The following is a 20499-nucleotide window of genomic DNA, read 5'->3' as shown; positions in this document are numbered from 1 at the left end:
CAAACTCTTGACCACACGAATCGAAATTGGCACTTTATACACTGCACCACCACATGATTTTGTTGATTTAAGCTCAAAATATATATATATATATATATATATATATATATATATATATACACGATAAATACGCGGGTGACCGCATGGTATGCGGCCACCCGCATACAAGTTTTTGCGTTTATTTAATTGTATTGTAATTTTAATTTTCAATCAATGTAGAATTAATTTTTAAATTTAATGAAATTTAAATTTTCCAATTTAATATGAAATTTAATTAAAAACAAGAATAAAAGTAATAAAAAATGAAAAGTAAATCTCCAATTGTCAAGAGTTGGTGCAATAGTAATAGGGACCACCATAGTGCACCAACTTGGGGCTCACCATTGTGCTCTTAGAAAGTGGGTAAATAATTACAATTAGGCATAAAAGGAGCACTGGCAGGCTGCTCTCCTAAAACCCTAACCCCTATAATGTCTCTTAACAACCTTGTTCGTAATGCTTCAAGACTTGTACCTTTCGCCATCCGCGCTCCCGCCGGAACTCGATGGTGCTCCCACCGCCACTACACTTCAGCGCTCTCCGCCACCGTTAACGGCTGCCTGAAGGACCTCCCATTTCCGAGGTCATTGCCGTCTTTTCTCCACCACTATTCCACCGAGATTAGTCCCGACGAGTCGCTACTCAACAACGTCAACTACGAGATTGAATGCGCCAACGAATCTCTCTTTGCGGCCGAGGTCTATATTCCGTCTCTGTTTTGTTTTCACGCTTGCTTCTGCGCCGAAGGTCGAAATGACACTTTATAATTAGCTCTGGGATTTTCATCGTTATTCTTGACCAAAAAACAAAACAATTTCTTTCAACAATATGGGTGTTTGTCTGGTTCTCAGGAAAAAAAATGGTTTTTGTAATTTCATAGAGTTTCAAATTTGCCTTAAGAATTCGTTATGTGTATATATTTACTCGTGTGCTTCTATGATTACATTCTGAGATGTGCAAGTATCTCAATTTCACATAAACATTTCAAGAAGATTATGAAATCTTTCCTCTTGGTCGTTAGTTCCTCATTTTATGTTGTTGACATTTGTACTCGATTTTATACACGTATGGGGCACTCATGTTGCAACAAGTATGAGAAACTATTGTTGGAAGCAACTAAGCATAAAATTTGAGTTGATACTATTCAGAATAAGATCTTTACTCCTGTATTTTATTGCCATATTTCAACTTTCAATAGTTATTGTGAAAATTCTATTATTCCCGAGACTATGATGGTTTTGTGATTTATGGTGCTAATCTCATGAGAAGATTATCTTTGTGAAGCTATATGTTTGCTTTGATCCGATTATTTTCTCCCTGTTGAAAGCTAAACCCCTTTGTTCTTGTTTCCATTAGGCCGAGGAGGAAGTACCAGAGGGCTTCCCTTTTAAAATTGAAAACCATGTTGGAACAGAAACAATAAAGCTGACCAGAGAGTATCAAGGTGAAACCGTAAGTGTCGAAGTTTACATGCCCAACCTTGTTACCGGTGATGAGGAAGAGGGGGACGACCCAAACCAATCTCAACTCCCGTTGATTGTCAAAACCTCCAAGAGGGGTGGACCTTATCTTGAGTTTGGTTGCACTGCTTGTCCTGATGAGATTGTGATTGACAGCTTGTCGGTTAAAGATCCCGAAAACTCTGAGGACCAAATTGCTTATGAGGGGCCTGACTTTACGTAAGTATATATTATATCAGTGATGTGTTGATTGAGGGATTGAGCCTCATGTTTGTTCTTGTTGCTTTTAGGGATTTGGATGAGAATTTGCAGAAGGGTCTCCACCGGTATCTGGAGATTAGAGGGGTCAAGGCCAGCACAACCAATTTCTTGCACGGGTATATGATTGACAAGGACACCAGAGAATATGTAGAGTGGCTGAAGAAACTCCACAAGTTTCTCCAGGCATAAGGTGGTGTGGAGATGGAGAAACTTTGGTGGAATAATTTTGCTAAGCGGTTTCTGTGTTACACATGGATTCAGCTCCCACTAGAAATTAGGAAAACTTTGTTCATACAACTTTGATAGCATTCATTCTCTATGCAATTCAGGTGCGATGATCTCCTACTTCCCATTTATTTATTTCTTCTTAATCCATAATTCATCAAATAATTCAACTTAATCCAGTGTTATTAAGTTTGCATGATTTCGTATTGTGAGATACAACATCACTCGAGATTCCTTACATAAATGCGAAGCGTGGCTCATTATGGTAAGAATTTTATTACGATCAAATTTCAGAAGTTGTGGATAAACATGCATTCTACTACTCCCTCCGTCCCATTATTAATGGCAGGTATTTCATTTTAGGGTGTCCCAAGTTAAATGGCTCATTTTTTATTTTAATAATAATTTTACATTAAGCCCACATACCTTTACACACTTTTACACAAGAAATTATACGGGCGAAATTCTTTTACACACTTTTACACATGTGTCCATATATCTTTACATATTTTTATACTACAGTCTTATTTTATTTAATTTCCGTGTCAAAAATGTATGCGTCATAAATCTATTTATGCTCGTATGATCAATGGCGGAGCTAAATTTTTGTATTCAAAATGCGACAGCTAATCACGCAAGCATAGATGTATTTAATTGAAAGATGTAATGAATCAAAATCAAATGGAAAAGCTCGAGATGGGGATAGAGGTGAGACAAGTTAGAGGACAATTGACGGTTGAGAAGTGAAAAATGAGATTCGATATTATAGAGAATGTTGTCAAAATAAGTCCACAAACAATTTATGAGCGGTAGAAATAATTTTCAACAACTTATAAACAGCAATCATTTTACAAAAATACTCTTATTATAATCCTTTATTTCCAGCATACAACTTTGAATTTCATCCCTTCTCAATTTTTATCCCTCTAATTATACTTTTCTCTCCAACTTATAATTCAATTATTTGAACACTTAAAACAACTTATAAAAGCTATTAAGGGAACATTTACTTTGAATGATAGCCAAATAATTTATACTGATCGAGTAAATCACTCCTTATTATCGCCAAATATGAGCACCAACTTTTGACATTCGTTTAATATTAATAATACACAAACAATACTCTCAAGGGAAGTGAAGTAGGGTGACAGCTTTCTTTCTCCATGACTCAAAGTGATGATCTACACCTATTTGCAGATGATCAATGAGACAGCTGCAGCCAATGTTATCGTCAACTACTTCACTTTGCTCCAACTCATGCTTGTATGCTCATATCCTTGTGAGTATACACGATGCCTTTATCGCCGTTTACCACTTGTCCTTTTCCTCTTGCAAGCCTGTATCAGATAGCAGTAGCAATCAAGTTTTACCTCACAACACTTACGGTGAGAGAATAAACGAGGGCGATTTGCAGTCACACGGCCTATGCTTTCTACAGACAAAACTTGCAATATATCAAGTTGACAAGAAAGAAATAAATGTTTTTTCTTGCACAAGAAAGGGGGTGTTTGCTAAAGCTTACCATAGAGAGCTTATAAGCTCCAATAATTTATAAGATATAATGTGTCAAAAGCTTGTAAGTGGTCAAAGTGTTAGAATAATTGAGTTTATACATTGTTTAGGACCTTATTTTGCTAAACACTTTTTAAGAGGTTATAAGCTATTTAAGGAGTTTATAAGTTCAGCCAAACACAATTATTAGAAACATACCATCGCGTTGTAAGCAATCCTTCAACACCTACAGGACCACGGGCATGAATTCGACTTGTGCTAATACCAACCTGATAGATAAATACATGAAATAAGGCTGATGTCCTATAATTTATTATTTAGGCTTTACTTGAGCATGCATAGAGAACATACCTCTGCACCTAATCCAAAGCGGAAGCCATCACTGAATCTTGTACTTGCATTGTGAAACACAGCAGCACTGGAAAATGTCAACAGGTCATGTTAAGTTCACTGAAGCAGGTATCACTGGGAATTTATTTTCAAATAACATTGCTGAATGTTATACACTTGACAAAGAAATTACCTGTCAACTTGACGCAAAAAGACTTCAGCAACCTCGTTGTCTTCAGTTACAATGCAGTCTGTATGTGCACTGCAGTTAAGAGAGTTTCCACTGCATTAGATATCATTCTCACAAAGCAACATTAGTACAAAAACATACAAACACAAATATGATTTGGAAAGATATCAAAAGCTGACATGCCTGCCATGTTGATGTATGTGATCTATTGCAGCATTTACATCATCCACAATCTCAACTGTGCAAGCAAGAGAACTATACTCGTGGTGTAATGAATGTGCCTCGGGGATGCTCAGTGAAGAGCTGGCTCGAGGTCCACCAAATACTTTTACTCCTGAAACACACATATATAATTATACTAGTATTGTAAAGACCAAATTCATTCGAGGGGCTATAAAACAACTACAATGCATGGAAAAAATTTTATACCATTGGCTACCGAAGATGCGAATGGAAAATATGTGATTAGTGATTCTAACTAAAAGCTTACAACTAAAGAGCGTTGAACCCTCCATATTCCAAATACTCTGCCACCATTGTGGAAAAGGTATGACCTCATACAGTAGGCATGTACAATGTGAATATCAGAAATAGGAGTAATAGAAAACAAGATCACTAAAGCCAGGTCCAACATCTCAAGTGCCTGTTTTCTTTTGAAATCTAATGATGATCCAGCATATCACGTTTAGTCATATCTTGTATTGTTCAATATCAATAGATAACCTGCTAAGGACCCGTCATCCTTAAAGAGGACTAAAGAAAATTTTATGTTAGTTTGAATGGGGTGGTTGGATGTTAAAGAGATGCCCACCTTTGGTTTGAAGTTCCACTATTAGCTCATTTAGACCGCCAGTCTGAACAAGATCCTTGTGAACAAGCAATGTTTCCTATAAAGCAAAGGAGATACTAATTTCCAGTTGTGCCTTGGAAATTTTTATAACAAAGTTTTAAGAATGAAGCATACCATCGCATTGCAGGCAGCAGGATAATCTGTTTTTGCATCTACAACAATTTGCTTAGCCATGTCCATATTAGCAGACTTATCTACATACACATGACATATTCCATCTGGGAATAAAACACACAATAGTTTTCCAATATGAGAAATTTGATGACTGCTTCACCAATGATACACTGAGAGTTAATAAAATAGTCGACAAAAGTAGAACATATATATTTTACCAGCATGTCCAAGAACAGGAATCTTTGTTGACGCCTTAATTTGAGATACAAGTTTGTTGCTCCCTCTCGGAATCACAAGGTCAATTACATCATCCAGCTTTGCCATAAACATTAAACTTTAATTCCAACTCTTATATTGTGGATTTATACCAATGAAAAAGAAGATATTAAAATAATTAACCACTATATAAATAAAAAACCTTGAGCAACTCAGGGATCTCTTCTCTAGAAGTAACTAGTCCAATAAGGCCTTCACCAACACCTTTTGGGATGGCGGATGTGATTATCTGAAATAACGAAGGAAAGAAGTCAGAATTTCTAATACAAACAATGGACTGTGCTACTTCACATTTCACATGATCTAACCTTATGTAGAATTGCATTTGATCTTCTAGCTTCCTTGCCCCCTTTTAACAGGAGTCCGTTCCCACTTCGGATTGCTAGTGAGGCTATCTGTTCAAAGGCAAAATAAAATCCATGAGTTTGTCCGGATTAAGATAAAAAGAAAATTTGTCTGATGTGTCATTGACGAGTTCATTATAAACAAAAGTGAAGCCCTGGGATACCATTAAACATGAAAAATATTCAAAAGACATTAGACTATTATCCCTGTAGTTTCCTTAGCTTGCTGCATATAACAAGGTACTTTTAACAGCTCCAGAGACCACTATCTACAGATGGGAGGGAAGAGTGCGCAAATTTCAGTGGTGAAAATTAGCAGAGAGATAATTTGCAGATCAGACGAAGGCCTAAAACAGGGAATCTTGAAAACCTGATCGTGAACATGAGGTGGAAATAGTCTATGAAGTTAAAAATGACTAAAGAATCAGTACTGGGAAGAAAGACTTTTAGAGTCAATAACATAGGTAGCAAAATTACATTGAAAAATCAAGAGAGAAAAGAAAAAGATTAAAAATAAATACTCATTAACAATGTGAGTGATTGAAACTTATTTCAAATTCAGCAGAGCAGTAAATCCAATGAAGCACACTGGCAGTCACTTATGCACACAGAAGAGCCACATAGGAAAGCTTTTGCTGTAATTTACCTGCACAAGTGCATCAGGTCGAGACTCAAAAATGATCAAAAGAACGCCCAAGGGAGATGACATTTTCTCCAAAATGAATCCTTCTGATAGCTGCAGCAAAATTATCAGAAAATCACTATAAGATCCAATAAGTTTTTCAAAATTTATTATTTGTTGTAACAAATCACTTAGAAAGTCCAAATTGCAAATTAGAGAGCAAGCCCAGCCAGCCTGATAGCTCTTTGATCCCTTATCAAAACGTTTTATCAAACCCAAGTCAACCATTGATTCAGTACTTCATCTCATACTCATACGTAGTGTAGAAGTGCTAAATATAGTTTATTACATTTCTGGAAAGCAAACATCTGGGAGCATACAAATATTGACTTCCTACATTATAAATTACCCAAAAATTCAAGATTTGAGCTCTCAAAAATTGCGAGATATATAGTAAATTTATATATTTATAGTCTAGCTTAATTGTGTTGAGAGCCAGATACAGCAGACGTATTTGATCATAGAACATTTTGCTTAAGCTTGACTCCCACAATTCTAGATATTATTTCAGGTTTGTTGACACAAAAATAACAAGAAGCTACTCTTTTTTGCAGAAGCTGAAACAGAAGGTGGCATTTCTAAATAGGTTTACAACCTAAACACCTTAATTTTGCAGGCCATGAAATTGAGAACATCACACTTTTCTACTTGTCAATTGCAAACAATATTCCAGAAACAAAGTGGCAGGAAGACAGAAAAACTCCATAGTATCATAATCTCCCACCAATAATATAATTTTAAAAAATGAGGATAAGCACCCTATTTACTGACCTCCATTCTTTTCAAAACTCGACCAACTGGCTCCTCCATGTTTGCAAGCACACGAATAGAATTTGCAAGATTTGAAACCTGAAAATCATATAAAAATTCTGAGAATATAGAGTTCTGTGGAAACACTTCAGTTAGAAGGCCACATGCTTTATCAAATCATCTTACCTTACCAGGCTTCATAGCAAGCCTTGATATTAAAGATTTGTCATATCCGGCCTTTAGTGCATCAGCAACATCAGCTTCATTTTCAGCAGTTATTAGCTTCTCACTAGCCTCTAGGGCATCAGCAACATCCAACAAAATCTTACTCCTGTCATGAGAAGACATTGCCTGAAAGATACAATTGTAACATGCTTATATTATTAACTGTGTAACAAACCAAAAGAGTTCTTATTCAGCAATGATTACCTGCAGTCTCCGCGAACTATCTCTTGCAGCCACTGCCATCTCCCGCACACCTAATTCTCCTAGTGGAGCCCATTTATGTGCATCCCGATGGAATAGTGTGCCAATACGTTGTCCACTTAGAACTTTTAAAATATTTCCATATGCAAAACCACTACATCCAGACAGAGAGTTGAGATCAGAGACAAAAAGTGAGTAGCAAAATTCCAATATATTTTTTAGAGAAATATTTGGGCTGTTGAATTTTTATTACATTAGGTTGTTTTAACCTCCTACATGATTAAGCAGTTGTACAAAACAAAAAATAGAACTAAACATTCAAAACTTAATAGAAAGATGCTAATAATGGCAAAGCAGGATTAATCAGGAGAGCAACTTTTCTGCTACTGCACCAGTCATTTACAGACTCACCAATGGTAGCTATCTTGTTCCCAGTGTTCGATATAACTCAAATTAGCAACTTTGCAGAGACGAGACATTACATAATTCCTTATTGAAACGAAAGTATTACCAAACCAGAAACAATGTATCACACTATGAAGTGTCGTCCAATATGAGCAGCCATGGGAAAATTGAATTAGATTTTTGACAAACATTCATCAAGAAATATAAGAGTTGCAATTAAGATGCATAATGCAAGACAATTAAAAAGGTGCAACCAATGTGGCTTTATTCATCACCCGAATCAAAACAGAAAGCTGCTTGAAGTCTTGAACCAAGTGTCAATAATGCTCTGATCAGTAGAGAAAAAGTATTGCATCGGGTAAAAGGAAAATTTTGTTAAGAGAAAATGTTCATTTCATCACATCTGTTCAAACTAGATGCCTCATATTGCTCAAACCTGTTAAACCATCTGCTCCTTATGCAGTAGGGAGTTATATAATCTTTTATATTGTAATTTGTAAAAGCCACCTTAGAAAACTAATTACGGATTGAAAATTATTTTACGCATCTTATGTAATAAACAACCAAGATAGACAATTTACAGCAAAGTTGGCAGGATACCTGGTGATAACAACAGGAATGCCAGCATAAGCAGCATAAACTGCAGCTTTTACTTTAGCCGTCATCCCTCCTCTTCCCACTCGTGATTTGTCTCCAAAAGTTATCAGACCATCATGTCTTTCCTTAGCGTACGTATGAATTAGTTCAGAATGTGGATCACTTGGTGGGCCACTATAAAGACCGTCTACATCACTCAACAGAACAAGGAGATCAGCTTTTAGCTCCAGTGCCAGGAGAGCTGCTAAACTGTCATTATCCCAAAATATTCCAGAAGCGTCCTACAAAATGGAACCATACGTGGAAGATGATGTGAGCATATGCTCCTATCCAACCTAGATATATAGTTCTAGACACCACTACGAACATAAGAACCCAAAGAGTATTTATATACATTGCTCCTAAATGAAGAAAGCTAAACTTTGTACTCTAATATGCATTCTCGTGGAATGTTGAAATTGAAGAGAGATCACTTGACACTTGCAAACACTAGTTCCCCAGACAAGCAAAACATAGATTTGCAAATTGAAACTGGGGAAGGAAATTGGAATCCTTTCGTTTCTCGAGTAACTAAGGCGCTTGGTGACATGCAGTCCAACTAAATTAGAACAACAAAGTCAAGCAATAATAAAAATCAATAGCCCACCTCATAGGGAGCTTTCCTGGTACTGATTGCATCATTTTCATTAAATATCGGAACCACCTTCAGCGACAACAAGGACTTCACAGTCTCATTCAGTTGCCTTCTGAAGTCTGGGTCTCTGAAATCATTGTCAGTTACTAGAAGTTGTGCTGATGTCACATCCAACTGCATGCCGAAAATCCCATATTAAGCTGGGTCTATATAATTAGCATATCTTCAAGTAGATTTATTTTCATTTCGTCTTACCTGGCTGAACAAAGTGTCATACAGAGCCATAAGACCATTTTGTCCAACAGCTGCACAAGCTTTCCCGTCAAGTTCCACTTGCGGCTTTTGAAGGTCTGCAAAGCTGCCAAAAAGAAGGCCACAAATTAAAATGATAAGACAGAGGTTCGCAGTGCTGTCAGACATAATTATTAATTATTAGAAATCAAATTCTTATGCTTCTACTTATGCGCCGATAATATATTTAGGCACCAGTTACATTGATCATGGAGCATTGAGCAAAACTATGAACACAAATTCCTGAAAAGTTCTTAGGAGGCAATGATTCCATGTAGTCTTCCAAAAGTCTGAAACCATAATCGAAGCCAATAAAGGAAGCCAAAATACCTGCTGTTAACTAATCTCCTGTATCGAAGCCGTTGGCGGCCAACACCAACTGCACCTGAAGTCACCAAAATCACCTCGTAGCCCTCAGTATTCAGTTCATGGATCTGCACTTGATTTGCAACTTAAAAATGAAAGCGTTGCACAAGGCTTGTGGATGTATTAGCAATTAAAAAAAAAAAAAAAAACTTTTTATTATTTTGTAATCATTAAGCACCTGCTCACAAAGTGAGCCTAATCTTCCAAGAGCTAGACGCCCATCAGCTTGAGTTACTACGGCTGTTCCCACCTTCAATGTAAAAGATTAAGCCTCAGTCAAATAGTGCCAGATAACCAATTTTGATGCAAGAAAGGAAAATGACAACCAAATGCCTGCTGCACTACTAGTAAAGCATCCACTTGCAATCAAAATGAAGGAATGCAACTTTTGTATGCTAAATCACACACATAAACAGACTATTAATTGGCATTGATACTCATCCACTAAAAAAATGTTTACAGTCCCATAAAATTGTTAAAAAGAACGGGAAACTAGAGTTGTCTCTAAATTTTCAGGGGCAAGAAAAAACTAATCAGGATTTCAAGAAGTCTTAAATTTATATATCCTCTATTCTCTATTTCCAAAAACTGTTGGTAACTCGCTTGATTGTACAGTTATACTTACTACAACAAAATAATACTCCCACCATCCCATTTTACTTGGCATGTATTGCTTTTCGGGGTGTCCATTTGACTTGGCTGTTTTCTTTTTGGGTAACCACTTTACACTACATTAAATATGGGCCCGCACACTCTTACACTACAAACTTACTTTTCTAAATAACCGTGCCAAAAAGAAATAGGCCAACTCGGTTGGGACGGAGGGAGTAATCATTTACACACTGATGTTGAGGTTCACCCTAGAACATAACAAGAGTGAAGCTTTTTGTTCAAAAAAAAAAGGTGAAGCTTTTTGCACCATAATAGTACCAGATGAGATTTCAGTTTTCTTTATTATACTAACTGAAATTCAAGAACAATATTTCTTTTAGCAACACATTCAGTCCTTTTTAGAAACTGGCATAAGCATTTAAAGTCCTATCAAACTTATTTGTTCTATCCAAGCATGTGAACACCGTAACAAAACACAGAGACGAGACTGAATTTGAAGCCAAATAGTCGGATTCAACAGCTTCATCCAAAATCTCCTAGTTCTGTGTAATTTTGTTTCATATAGAACTGGTATATGCATATGTACACTATTTAAATGCTGGAAACAGAGTACAAGTTCATGAAGAGAGCAAATAACGAAAGATGTGTACAGCGTTGAAATGCTGCTGGCAGAGAACTTATTCGTGAAGAAGGCTAGAACGCAATGACATCTTCAGAACCATTAAACTTGTAACACACACATGAACCTCCTTCGTTGGGAGAAAGTTCATTTGATTGCAAACACACACACCAGAGAAATTCGCAAAAACGAAAACTCAGTTTAAGACAGCAACTCACAAAATTAATCTCTAAATCACAATGGGATTTAATTAAAAGGAAACGAAGAAGAATAAAAAAGTTGCAGAGTTTGTTACTTTGATGACGATGCGTTTGACGTCTCTCAAAAATGAGCGAGTGGAATCAGCAGCGTCCATTGTGAAGGTTTTAGAGAGAGAAAGTGAGGTAGTATGGAATGCAGAATTAGATTGAAGCGTGGATGGAGAAGGAGACCCGTGAGCAGAGCTTTGTATTTATAGGGTTTTGGGCACATGGCGCATACATATAAATATAGATACGGGTGAAGAGTGACAGCAGCCAGAGGAGAAATGCGAGCGAGGGCTTTTCTGCGCCACTTTTTTGTCTTCTTCTGAGGAGCAATGCAAAAGCTCCGCGTAGGTTTATCATTCTGTCGTGCGGGGGACTACCATTTCTTATTAAATCCCTAATAAATTCATTCTTCTTAAATTTAAATACATTTATAAATTAAATTGAGAAAAATAATCAAAGTAATTACATTAAGCCCACGTTTGGTTGAGTGTTTTTTGAGATTAGAAAAGGAATCAAGTAATTGAATCAAGTAATCATTACCCTTACTTGAGGGTAACTCAATCACCCAATTTATTACCCTTCAAAATAGAAGGGAAATAAAAGAAAGGGAATCTCTTACTCATGATTCATTTTCATTGTTAAACCAAACACTGAATAAAAGTAATAGTTATTGTTACTATTCCACTTATTTATTTGATTACATTTCCTTTCTATTCCTCTACTTGAACCAAACGAGCACTAAGCCACCAACTCAAACAACAAGGGAAGATTACTTGACCTATGTAAATTGACTCAAGGCTTAATTTCTTCATCTTTCAACTCATAAAATATCATCCTAATAATTTATAATCGCACAATTCTCTCAACTTATTGACTCGTAAGACTATCTACATTCATCACAATCATTCAATCCACAACTTAAATTAATTTTTTAATAAAAAAGATGTTCATTATCTCATACCCACATACCCAATCTCATCTTAAAATATTTAATTTTTACTTTATAACCGCATAGTATATACTATCTCTACTTATTTTTATTTTTTAAAATTTTATTATATTTAAAAAATCTTACAAAAAATTATAATACGAGACAGTATACGACGAAAATGAGATAGCATCAAAAAATAAAAGGATGATATATGATCGAATAATACGAGAAGGAAAATTATGAGGAAAGTAAAGTTTTAATTTGTTTGTGAAAATATAGCGATTATAGGCTTTATTCATAAAGAAAAAATATCAATATGAATTTTAATCAACGTCTTGTCAAGTGTGGAAGGGGCATTGGATTTTTATGACTCTCTCTTTCTTTTATGTTTTGTTTATCTCATATGATGAGCTTTATAAAAAGATCATTGATACAAATAGCTTAAAACAGTCTCTCCATAATTGAAATAGTATTTCGTAAAGACAGGTTTTATTAATTAATATGCAGTGTTTCATAGCCTTTATTTTGAGTTCACGACTACTGCTTTATTTTGAGTTCACGACTACTGCTTTTGACTTCTTTGCTCAAACTAGAGTCGGTCTCATAGGCTCGAGCGCATCGTGCGCTCCAGTGAAATTATATAATTAAATAAATTATTTTTATATCAACCAGCTGAATTTATTGGGTGATGCCCCAACAAGGTTGAGAGCTCGAATCTCACATCATGCGCCTCTATTTTCAGCGCTTTTTTTAGCCTCCTGCATTGTTCTGAGTCGGGTTTTTTTTGTCAGTTCAACTATTATTTTTTCAGGTTATTTATTTTTTATTTATCAATTTAAAAAAAAAAAAAGTTACGCGCCACTTTCAATCACATTCAAAAGTATCATTTTCATATATTAAAGGTGTTATTTGCATGCATTAAAAGTGTCATTTGTAATATATCATTTATTTTTATACAAAATATCATTTGATTTTAAAAAAATAGTACTATTATTAATGAAGTATCATTTGCAATAATTAAAAATATCATTTTCTGTTATTAATAGTGTCACTTGTAATGCAGAGTTAAATAATGTCATTTACATATTTTGAAAGTGTCACATATATATAAAAAGAATATCTTTTACGAAGACAAATAATGTCATTTATTATTATTATTTTGTTCGACATAAAAATAGTGTCATTTACATATATTGAAAGTGTCATTTATTAAAGTAAATACTGTCATTTACATACATAAAAGTATTAGTATTATTAAAGTAATATTACTCCCTCCGTCCAAGGAAGAACTTCCTAGGAGGCAATGGCATGGATTTTAAGAAAAAAATTGTTGAGTGCGTTGAGAGTGGAGAAAAGATTGTTGAGTATACTGGAAATGATAAAAAATGTGTTTTAATTAGTATTGAAAGTGGTGAAAAGTAAGGGGTAAATAAGTTATTTATAAGTGGTGGCGTGTGGTTTAAAAATAGGTAAGAGGCTCTTTTATGGACGTCCCAACTTCCAAAAACGAAAAGTAAGAAGTTTTTTCGTGGATGGAGGTAATATCATTTATCGTAAATAAAAATATCATTTATTGTGAATAAAAGTGTCATTTGTGTGCATTAAAAATATTATTTTTAATATCTTCTATTTTTATATAAAAAATTAAAAAATACTATCATTTATGAAGTATCTTTGCATACATTAAAAATATCATTTTTTGTTATGAAAAATGTCATTTGTGAAATATCATTTATAATACACAAAGTATCATTTGCATGAATTAAAAGTGTCATTTGCGAGTATTTAAAGTGTCATTTATAATACACAAAAATGTATTTATTGTCAATTAGATTAAGAAATAAGTTAATACTATGTTGAGTATCATTTACCATATATAGAAATATTATTTAGTGTGATTAAAAATATCATTTATATATAAGAATAGTATCTTTTTATTAAGAAAATAATATTTTAAATGATATTTTTAATATAAAATAAAAAAAATTATAAAAAACAGCACCGAAGGTAACCTGGAAAAGGAGGCAATGAAAGAAGCGGATGGCGCTCATTTTACGTGGGAGCGCAACAAAATTTATGTGATCAAATCAAACTATTTTAGCCCGGGCCAATTTGCTTGCCATCAAATAATGTTGAAACAAGGATACGTGTGTTGGTCAAACCGTAAGTAGTCAATGCTTCAGTTCAAAGATCGTGGATTCGAATTTTAATGTGGTGCGGTCTTTAAATTTATTTATTTAATACTGATAATTTATAAAAAAAATGTCGAAACAACTTACTTTTGTCATGTATAATGATATACTTTTTAAGTGATTTATACGTAATTATTTATAAATACATACGGCACATAAACTTGAAGGGCAAAAGAAATCATAATATTTTTTATTTTCAGTTTAATGGAATTATAATTTCTTCATTTGTTTTATTAAGATAATTGATAATTAGTAGTTAAATGCAGATATTGAATTAATTTAGTTTATATAATCAAACATGCCATTTGAGATATATTTTTATCATTATTTAAAAAATTGTCATTCAACATTTTGCATATTTTGTCTTATGTACGCTTTGATAAATTCAAATTTCCTTTCAATAGTTTTGTACAATTTATGTGAAGTTTTTTACTATACCAGTTATAATATTTTTCATTCATTATTGAATTTTAATTTATAAATTATTAATGAGCTTCTAATTACTTTCACATATTATATTATGATTTATATATTTCATAATTTTTAGTGTCACGCATAAAAAATAAAATCTTGAGTTTTTTCATATGGAATAAACATGTGCACATGAATTTCATGAGTTTTATGTTGAGTTTTATTAAGTGCTAATGAAAAAAAAATTATAAATTTCATTTTCATTTTTCATTCTTGTTATATATTGTTAAAGTTTAGTACTACCTTTGGTCCCACAAGAGTGTATATTTTTTCACTACAAGAAAAAACGATCTAAATTTTCGGTCGTTAAATTAGCGGTTCTAACGATCGATTTATGATCATTTCACGATCGTTTTATTTTAAATTTTTTAAGATTTTATAACGGTCGAAAATTCGGTCGTTGTTAATTTTTTAAAATATTTTTAAAATTTTATAACGGTTAAAATGTCGGTCGTTCATAATTTTTTTACTATTATTTTTTTATTTTTTATCAATCAAAAATTCAGTCGTCAATAATTTTTTTAATATTTGTAAGAAAATAGTACAGTTTTTTAACGACGGAAGCTACTGACTAACAATGACGGACTGTAACATCCCACATTTTATTATTATTATTATTATTATTATTATTATTATTATTATTATTATTATTATTATTATTATTATTATTATTTATGATTTTATGATTTATTAAAATTCGAGAAAATAGTCTCTTTATATTTTATTCTCGAGATTATGTGTAGGGGATTTTTAGGAGTCCGAAATTGCGCCTAGATCATATTTTTATTATTGGGTTGATAATAAATATTTATTTATTTTATTTTATTAGGGCCTTAGAATGAATTAATTTGATATAGATATAGTATTGGGCTTTAGTTGTGATAATAATAGGCTAGGTATATGACTTATTTAATTTTTACCTGATATATATCAGTATCAGATTAAATATCTGATATACTGATATAATACCGGAATCACGGAAACAGTTCTGATATTTTTACAAAATAGAGCGGTTCTCACCAATCAGAACGTGGGAGCAAAACCGTTCTATTATTTCTCTCCATTCAGAAAAATAGTGCAGCAGTTTCGCAACAATCATCAAAGTCTTCAGTTTTTATACTCCATATTTTCTCCTTTCGATGCACAATCGTTCAAAAACTCTTAAAATCCTCTCTGTATAAGTTCTTCAAGCAATCAAGATTCAAGGGTGCGGTTAGGTGTCGGGATTTCTGTAAGGTTTCAAAAATTACAAATCTATTGCATCTTGTTTCTTTTAAAATTTGAGTTTGAATTCGTCGAGTATTTGACAGAATTTGTTTTCAAAAGTATGGCTGTTAACAACTTGATTGTTGATGAATTTTATATATTTCTTAAAACTAATCTTCTTGAATAGTGACTTCCAGTCTGGTTTATTTTTCCAATTTCGACCGAATTGCGGCTGTTAGCTTTAAAGTTTTAAATGTTGAGATAGTAGTATATATTTTCATAGGTAAAAATCTTTTATATTATCTTGTTAAGTTTGGTTAGTGTTAGTGGAGCTTCTATGACGTCAGGTTGTAGAGTTAGGAGATAGATGTAGATGTATTTCTTTGTTTCCTTATTTTTATTTTACTTATTTATTTTCATTTATCTTTATTTATCTTTATTTCAATTTGCTAAAAGTATTATTGGTTAACAAAAAATTATGATTCTTTTTAGTTTAGTAGCAGATTTCTTGGTATTGAAGAATTCAATTAAGTTGGATTATATCTTCGAAATTATTTTATTTTATAACTATTTTAATGTAATGGTTATTACTGTGTTGGTCTTAGTAATTGATATTAAAACTATGATATTAATTTGTTTTGTCTATAGAATTTTAATTAAAGTTTTAGTAAGGTCTGTATTAAAGTAATTATATTTATGTGATTAGGTGCGGCGCAATTAGGATCTCTATCCCCGAGTTAAGCATTAGTCAAGTTACTACCAAGGATTTGAGGTGGGTAAAAGTAAAGAAAATTCCTTTATTTCAAGTTTAAATTCCGCAAGAAAATGTTTTAAGTTAATTATTGAGAAAGTTATTTTATGTCCAACGTGTTTACATATGCTATGATTTATGAATGAGATTATGATGTGAGCATATAGCAATATGCCAAGTTTATGTTCCTGTGCACAGTTGAAGTGATATGTCCCATATGTTCATACTTCCTTAAGTGTTGTATTGAAATGTGGTTGAAGTTATGTCCCATATTTCCTCTCTTGTTATTAATTGAACAAGTTGTTGGTTTATGGTTGAAGTTATGATTTTATATTTCATATGCTATGTTTCACGTTTGGACAAAGTAAAAGTTAGTTATGAATTCCCCCTCACTGAGTATATTTAAAATACTCACCCCATTTTGTTTAAAATCTTTTCAGGCGAGGAGCAAGGAGATGCGTGATGGATGTGTGTGGTGCTTAGGATATTTTAAACATGCTTTCTATAGTATTATTAAAGACTCTTCGTTGGTTAAGAAAATTTAGGATTTGAAGTTTAGTTTATTTTGATGGTAAGGTGTAAGAGTTTCTAGTGAATCATATTTGACTTTCTTATATAATGTTAGGTACTTTGATAAATTAGTGTTATGTTTTCTATCTAATGTGTATGGTATTTTTCTAAAAATGATATTTGGTCGATTTACTTTTGATTATTAGGTTCTCTACAGGGTTTTGAAATTAGATTATTTGAGTTTGTTAATATTTTTACGAAAATACTATATGATATTTAATTAGATCAAAGTTTATATTTAGGGTGTTATACGGACCGTTGATTGCATAACAATCGTATCAAGGGATGCACGCGGAGTACGTGAACTCATAAGAAAAAGACCAAAATGCCCTCTATATGTAAAGCTATAAATAACGAGCCATTGTACATTATAAGATTTACGTGCCATTCATATTAGAGCAATATACCTTTTCTTTTCAGTGTTCTTCATTATTTCTTACCTGTAAGGAGTTATCAACAGGTGATTTATCGTTGATCTCACCGTTTAATTTATATTCCGATTCACAAATCCAACAACTGGCGTTGTGGGAATATATGAGCTTTAATTTTAAGGATGAAAAATAAATATAGATAATCATATCAAAAAATAAATAAAATTCATCTCAAGATGAGTGGAATAATAATGCCATGGGGAGAAGTGACTAATTTCATCCTCGTGAAAATGGATATTTCATCGATAATGGTAGTTCTTAATAAAATGTGACAATTGTGAATTTATTCTCATTTTGTTATCACATACCAATCATGCATCACATTAGAGCATTCATATTGATTGAATCAAGCCTTAACTTAACCATGCCCTGTGATCATTTATGAGTTAAGTGCTGCATTGGTTTGACTCATCTTGTTGACTCATATGAATTAGTTTGATTTTTGGCCTTTTGATTTAATTTAAATGAAAACTTTAACTGACACAATTCCTTGAATTAAAATTACATTAATTTAAAATACATAAAATTAAAAAAAAAACATGTAAATAACTATTTCGCCCCTAGAAGTCCGAAACGTGACCAAACGTGCTCGGTCAAATCTTATTGAAGTTGTGTAGCCATCCGTCTATCTCTGAGAATTGAATCTCTAATTTTCTTGCCACATAGTCTTCGAAGCTAGGTGGGGCAGATTGCGAGCATCGAATGAGCCACTGGTAGACGCCTCGTTCCTCGAGTCATCATCTCTCCAGTTCAAATCACATTATCATTCATTATCCACAATCATGTTATGCATGATGATACATGCCATCATGATCTCTCTGAGATGCTTAATATACTTAGGTGGTGCCAGACCTCTGATGATTCCCCGCTGAGCTTGAAGTATTCCAAAGGCTCGTTCATATCCTTTTGTGTCGCCTCTTTCATCTCCTTGAACCTCGCCTCTTTCTCATTGCTCGCCATTGGTGGGCACTTGACAAATGTTGGCCACTAAAGGTAGATGTCATCACACAAGTAGTAGCTCATCTGATAATAGGGATGGTTTGCTTCAAATATCACCAGCGACGTCGTTCCTTCCAAGACGTTGGCAAGCAAAGGTGACTGGTTGAGAACATTTATGTCGTTGTTCAATCCGGCAACACCAAAGAAGGCATGTCAAATCCACAAATCATGGTATGCAACAACCTCCAGAGTTAAGGTGGGCTTTCCTTGATCACCACATGTAAATGCATCATGCCACGTCTTTGGGCAATTCTTCCAAGCCCAATGCATGCAATCCAGGCTCTTGAGCATCTTAGGAAATTCGTGTCGTTGCTCATGCATTTGTAGCAAACGTGCGACGTTCGCCGATGTAGGGTGCTGAAGATATTCGGAGATGTATGTCTTGATGATAGCTTTGCAAAATTTCTTGAGGCATAGCCGCTTCGTAGTGTCCCAATCTTCATATACTCGTTAAAAGTATCCGCAGAAACACTGGTGGCTAGTTTCCGGATAGCCACCGTGTATTTCTGCAATAGCGTGAGCGAGTCCTGGCCCGTAGCATCTCGCCCCATGCGAAAGTAAGCATCCACCCCTTATACACCATCAACAATGCACAAAAACAACTCTTTCTTCATCTGAAAATAGTGTCTGGAAAAGGTTGGGCCATACATCGAGTCGTCGTTGAAATAATCTTGAAGAAGTCGTTGATGGGCGGTCTCACGATCCATGTACACAAAGCCCATGTTAGAGATAACTCTTCGGGATGCTTGGTTCTTGAAATATTATTCAACAATATCTTGCGCCTTCACAACCATTTCTGTTATTTTCTCTGTCTCCCGATCAGACAAAAAAGAAGAAAAGCACAATGAAGCCATTTTGAGAGAGAGGGAAAATTGAAGGAATAATGATTGAGAAATGGAAAAGAATGATGTGAAGAAAGTGAAGGGAAAGTGAAATTAAAATTGGCAAATAGCCTTTGGTTTCGATCGTTGCTTTTTAAATTCAAAATTTGTTTTTTTTAATTGTAGCGCGTGTTTACTCGTGCCTGGAATAAAGGCGAATGAGCTTGACTTATATCATCGAGTTGAGCCTCGAGTGGGGTAATGCCTGTATCGAGCGACTCATTCCATCAGCTGACTTCGAGTCACTTTATCGAGTCAATTGATGCGAGTACTCTTAGTACTATAATAAATTAATTAAACTCTCAGTAGACATTTGAGGGATATAACTAGTTTTTATTTTTTTGTAAAATAATTTATAAATTTATCTTGAATCTAATTTTGCAAACATGTGTTAGGTCCGGAGGGTCTCGAATAGGTGTATGGGGGGGAATACACCTATGGGCTATTTTGTTTCCTATAAAAACAGAGGGCAGGATGGAGATCAAATCGAAACTTTACACGCAAACTATGACACCTGTTAACTGAAATGAGTTTTGACCAAACAGGGTTGACGACTGATACTGAAAGCTCTTCAGTAAGGAGTTATCAGTTAAGTTACTGGAACTTAACTGATGCACGTAGAGGCTTCAGTCGAGTTTGCTAAAACAGAGATGATATAAATCTTCCTGACTATCAGAGGATAGATCAGTCAGACTGATATCATACGCAGCAGAAATAACTTTGTTTCGTAATAGCCTCGGTTGAGCACGTTGTTAGTCTTAGGTTTCTCTTTGCAGTTATTCAATATTCAGTTTATCAAAAGTAAGAACACAAGTAAGTATGTAAAGACTGAAAGC

At 34.0% G+C, this 20499-nt stretch overlaps 2 protein-coding genes and 1 long non-coding RNA gene across 4 annotated transcripts; 2 read left to right on the top strand and 1 right to left on the bottom strand.

The window, feature by feature from the left end:
• The first annotated feature begins 405 nt into the window (after positions 1–405).
• LOC131019537 (uncharacterized protein At2g39795, mitochondrial-like) lies at positions 406–2160 on the top strand. The gene is made up of 3 exons (XM_057948100.1): positions 406–737; positions 1396–1718; positions 1790–2160. The coding sequence occupies exons 1-3, from the start codon at positions 471–473 to the stop codon at positions 1947–1949; spliced, it is 750 nt and encodes a 249-aa protein (XP_057804083.1). The 5' UTR covers positions 406–470; the 3' UTR covers positions 1950–2160.
• An 830-nt stretch (positions 2161–2990) lies between these two features.
• Positions 2991–11601, bottom strand: LOC131019536 (delta-1-pyrroline-5-carboxylate synthase). The gene is given in 21 exon segments (XM_057948099.1): positions 2991–3248; positions 3250–3322; positions 3696–3766; positions 3849–3915; positions 4021–4089; positions 4201–4351; positions 4829–4904; positions 4982–5085; positions 5200–5296; positions 5400–5486; positions 5566–5652; positions 6248–6337; positions 7055–7132; positions 7220–7384; positions 7463–7613; positions 8465–8742; positions 9108–9269; positions 9351–9453; positions 9717–9820; positions 9931–10002; positions 11279–11601. Coding segments are annotated over 21 exon segments (2283 nt in total). The 5' UTR covers positions 11339–11601; the 3' UTR covers positions 2991–3110.
• Positions 11602–15782: 4181 nt separating this feature from the next.
• LOC131019535 (uncharacterized) lies at positions 15783–17565 on the top strand. 2 transcript variants are annotated; one of them, XR_009100322.1, is made up of 3 exons: positions 15783–16056; positions 16738–16803; positions 17223–17565. It is a non-coding gene; the product is annotated as an uncharacterized LOC131019535 (long non-coding RNA). The 2 variants fall into 2 exon arrangements; XR_009100323.1 differs by having other exon boundaries at positions 15783–16061.
• The last annotated feature ends 2934 nt before the right edge of the window (positions 17566–20499 follow it).

Source organism: Salvia miltiorrhiza, chromosome 4, assembly GCF_028751815.1.
Source record: "Salvia miltiorrhiza cultivar Shanhuang (shh) chromosome 4, IMPLAD_Smil_shh, whole genome shotgun sequence".
Classification (NCBI taxonomy): Eukaryota; Viridiplantae; Streptophyta; class Magnoliopsida; order Lamiales; family Lamiaceae; genus Salvia; species Salvia miltiorrhiza.
This window is presented reverse-complemented; position numbering and strand designations above follow the sequence as displayed.